The 4046-nt window shown below is 45.4% G+C and overlaps 1 protein-coding gene across 1 annotated transcript; it reads left to right on the forward strand.

Annotated features, from left to right (window-relative positions):
* Positions 1–537: 537 nt before the first annotated feature.
* Positions 538–3871, forward strand: LOC135430614 (uncharacterized). Its single transcript, XM_064685354.1, has 5 exons — positions 538–919; positions 1004–1170; positions 1233–2850; positions 2910–3049; positions 3118–3871. The coding sequence occupies exons 1-5, from the start codon at positions 852–854 to the stop codon at positions 3291–3293; spliced, it is 2169 nt and encodes a 722-aa protein (XP_064541424.1). The 5' UTR covers positions 538–851; the 3' UTR covers positions 3294–3871.
* Positions 3872–4046: the final 175 nt, after the last annotated feature.

Raw genomic sequence — 4046 nt, forward strand, 5'->3', positions numbered from 1 at the left:
GCTAAAAAGGGCAACGGACGCATTTGTTTATAAATTAAAGACTTATCAACAAGAATTTCGAAAAGCTCAATCATACGAAACCGCATGTGTATATATATATATATATATTGTACTAAATGACTTGATTCAACTAGAAGAGCAAACATGTTTTCAATGTGTGCAAAAATCGTATAAATTATACATTATAGCTATTAACTGATGTATTATTTAAAAACAAAAATGCAAAGATTGCAACATTTTATGGCACTTAACTATTTAATTGCATACAATTACATACTTAGTTCTAAGTAGTGGATGTGAATTAAATAAACATAAACTAAACTAATTCAAGTTTGCTAATTATTATTCTATATTAGATCAGAACATTTTTTTAATTACTCGATTTTTTTTTTACTTATAATTTAAACCATATTAAGTATGTAATTTGAGCGCTTGTCTTTCCAGTCGCCGATTACCCGTTATCGATAGTGCAATCGATATTTGTTGATGCCTATCGCTCTTACCAGTGATGTGCTGATTATTGTGCACAGACGCATGTACATACATACATATGTGTATGTACGTGCGTACTTACTGCATATTGATAAAAATTTGTAAAAATCCACTTGCTTATTAGTTTATAGGCCCCGATGAGTAAGTAGTTGTCTAAAACGATTACCTCAGCTGTTTGGCGGATAGTCTCAGCACAGCAGCTACGCCAAAAATTTGCGCATTCCGTGAAATTGATTCACGATTTGACATTGAAAACACAAACGCAATGGTGTGGTGGGCGTAGAGGAGCAAAGGGCAAGGATAGGGCACACGGAAACGGTCGATCGAAAGAGGAAAGGACACCCAACAAGAACAACAACATGCCCTGCGAAAACTGTGGCATTGAGTTCACGGTCTTTCGCCGTAAGCGCAGCTGTTTCGACTGCAGGTAAGTTGGCTCAATCGAAATTTACCACATTAATTCATAATATTGGCACTCAAATTGATGTTGCTACCATTTTTGGCTTTGCAGGCGCTATTACTGCAACAATTGCTTGACGGCGACGACGGCGCGCCGCTGCCAGCGATGTGCAATATTTGCTCAACGGCCGCTGTTGCACGCGGATTTGTTGAAACTAAAGCCAAAGGATTTAATATTCTATTTGCAATCCAAACACATTTCCACTGAAGGCTGCCTGGGTGAGTCAATGCAGCTGCACGACAGAAAAAATATATGTCATGTATACGGCTTTGACTTGCAGAGAAAGAGGAACTGGTCGGTCTGGTGCTGGCACATGTCGCGCAGTCGGATCGCGATACGGGCCGGCCGCCCAACAATAGTCCCGGACGTGGCCAAGCCAATCCCATGGACAGTCTGAAGCAAACGTGCCAAAACTTTTTCACCAATCTGAGTGACAATATCAGTGATTCCTTAGCGTCCTTTGACACAAAGTCCAATACTAAATCAACGACGGACAACAGTCGGGCGAACAGTCGTCATGCATCCCATGATAATGGAGCAACGACGTCGCCGCCGCCGCCGCCGGCGCCGACGCACATCTTTGAGCAGCCGCGCGTGTCCACGCGCGAAATTCCAACGTACGCGAGTGCAGCTCATGTTCAGACACCTGTACGCACCCCAACCGCAGCGAGAACCAACTCCACGGAGGTGGCGCATGTGCATGTCAGTCCATCGACCTCATCGACGCACACGACAACATCGCCCACGGCCGCACCGGAGCTCAAATCTGTGACTGTGATGGCCACAGAAGCGGCTAGGCTGCTGCACAATATTGAGCGTGATAACTCGGATTGTGAATGCTCGGATGATGAGATAATAACCACGTTCAGTGAACGCACATCGCTCAAAAATAGCGAGAACAGCGCTGGCCAGGCAAGCCTCAGCAGGCCACCCTTGGAGACAAGCACAGCGGGTCTGGGTGCGACGACGACGACGACAACAGCAACGGCGACCACAACAGGAACAACCACAAGCACCAGTCCTGGCTTCTCCAAGCAGGGCTCCCTTAGCTCCAAGGTGGACGCATGCGGTGCAGACGCCTCGTCGCAGTCCAGCTTCGAGGAGCTGGGCGCCATTGGCGGCATTTCAGACGAGAGCAAAGCGGCTACCGATACCAACAGCAGCAACCTGGATCAGTGGCAAATACTGGAACAAACTGCGCCAAGCAGCAGCAGCCAAGCGCTGCAGCAGCAGGCCTCACCCACGCAAGCTGAGGCGGCTACTGAGGAAATTCTGGAGGTGACGGTGCGGGATGTGCCCGGCGAGGCGCCTAGCTTTGAGCAGCGCACTGTCACCGTGCCGCAGGCACCACAGCGCACCAAGAAGGTGACACGACGTCGCTCCGACGGCTACCTGAATCGTCGCCATCATTCCAGCGATGATGAATCGCCAGTTGCGACCAGCGGATTGGCACTGAGCACACTAAGCGAACAGCCTGAGCCGGGCGCAGCCTCCAGCAGCAGCTGTCAGCGTTGTGGCAAGAATAAAACCAATATTCGCCGACATGTGGACAGGATGCGTCGACATTTGGAGAATTCGCAAATGTCTGAGGAGGATATCAAGCATGAATTGCAGGAGTTTCTCAGTTACCTGGAGCAGCGCACCAAGTCCTTGGACTGCTCGGAAGCGGACAGTCATGCCATCTCGCCGCTGAGCGGTGCAGATGCGGGCAGCATAGCGGGCGCTGGTGCCGCCGACATGCCGATAACACCGACCATTGAGTTCTCGCCCACACAGGATGATAACGAAACGCATTGGGATGATGACGAGGGCATACATGTGTATGCCTCGTCCCTGGGCTTTGATCCGGGCAACAGCATGGATTCGCGCTTCGTGAACTTGGAAGACTTTGAGGATCGGTAAGTGGAAAGGCACATCGATTCATAATATTGCTAATGTATTTTTCGTGCACCCACAGAAAAGACTTGGAGAATCTAACGGTGAAACAGTTAAAGGAGGTTCTAATGTTGCATCGTGTTGACTACAAAGGCTGCTGCGAGAAACAGGAGCTGCTCGATCGCGTTTGCAGACTATGGAAGACTATGCGCACAGCGCCAGGTAAGTCCAGCAAGCCCTTATATATCAAAATTTTCTATCTATATCCGTATACATATATATATATATAGCTGTTGAGAAACTTGCCACGGATGAACTTTGTAAGATATGCATGGATGCGCCCATTGAGTGCGTTTTTCTGGAATGTGGTCATATGGCTACGTGCACCAATTGCGGAAAGGTGCTAAACGAGTGCCCGATTTGTCGACAATATATTGTACGAGTTGTAAGATTCTTTAGGGCGTAATTCTAAATGGCAGCCCATAGCTTTGCTTATTGGTAAAAAGTATATATATTGTATAATGTATTATGAAATCTGGTTGATTGGCGGCCAGCGTTGAGAACTGGCCAAGTGATTTGCTGCTCTGTGCGTGTACATATTGAAAGTATGTATTATTATACACAAAAAATAACAAAATACAAGCACAATCTGTGCTATTTATACCGTTGTTACTGGCTCTTAAATGCTCAATAACTTCAGTTGAATAATAACTTGTTTGTTTCCTTATAACTCTTATTCTGGCAATGCCAATTGCTTTTCGACAAGAGGACCTCAGTATGTTTGCAAATTGAAAAATACAACTTTCAAAGTATGTATCTATATATATAGCATATTTAATTTGTGAACTCGTTTTTTTACTATTTATTTCACCATTTTTCTTGTTGTTTGTGTATGCGTGTGTGTATGGATCGAGTTGTAGTCTTAGCTAAGATAACATTCCTATATATTGTAAATGATGGAATATATGATAAACACAGTTGTAAAAACAAAATTCTCGTCTAGATGCGCATTTACATCAATAAAATCGACACCTTTAATTTGAACAGCTGCCAGCTTCCAGTTTGAATATGGCGCGTGCCTCCAACATATCGTTTATCGATTTACTTTTGAGCTGTGCTGTGCAGTGCTTACACAACACTGTTTTTTTTGCTTTTGCGGCACTGGCGAAATTTTCATATGTTCAGTATAACGGAATTTAAATCTGTGCGGAATTTTGAG

Source organism: Drosophila montana, unplaced genomic scaffold (genome assembly GCF_035044405.1).
Source record: "Drosophila montana isolate Dmon_TW-CO22-7 unplaced genomic scaffold, ASM3504440v1 contig_3031_1, whole genome shotgun sequence".
NCBI classification, from domain to species: domain Eukaryota; kingdom Metazoa; phylum Arthropoda; class Insecta; order Diptera; family Drosophilidae; genus Drosophila; species Drosophila montana.

What these genes read in the sequence shown, in the direction of transcription:
- LOC135430614 (XM_064685354.1), top strand. Translation starts at nt 852, where the DNA reads ATGCCCTGCGAAAACTGTGGCATTGAGTTCACGGTCTTTCGCCGTAAG. An exon ending in TTGGAAGACTTTGAGGATCG is followed by an intron (nt 2,851 to 2,909) that starts GTAAGTGGAAAG and finishes GTGCACCCACAG; the next exon opens with AAAAGACTTGGAGAATCTAA. An exon ending in GACTATGCGCACAGCGCCAG is followed by an intron (nt 3,050 to 3,117) that starts GTAAGTCCAGCA and finishes ATATATATATAG; the next exon opens with CTGTTGAGAAACTTGCCACG.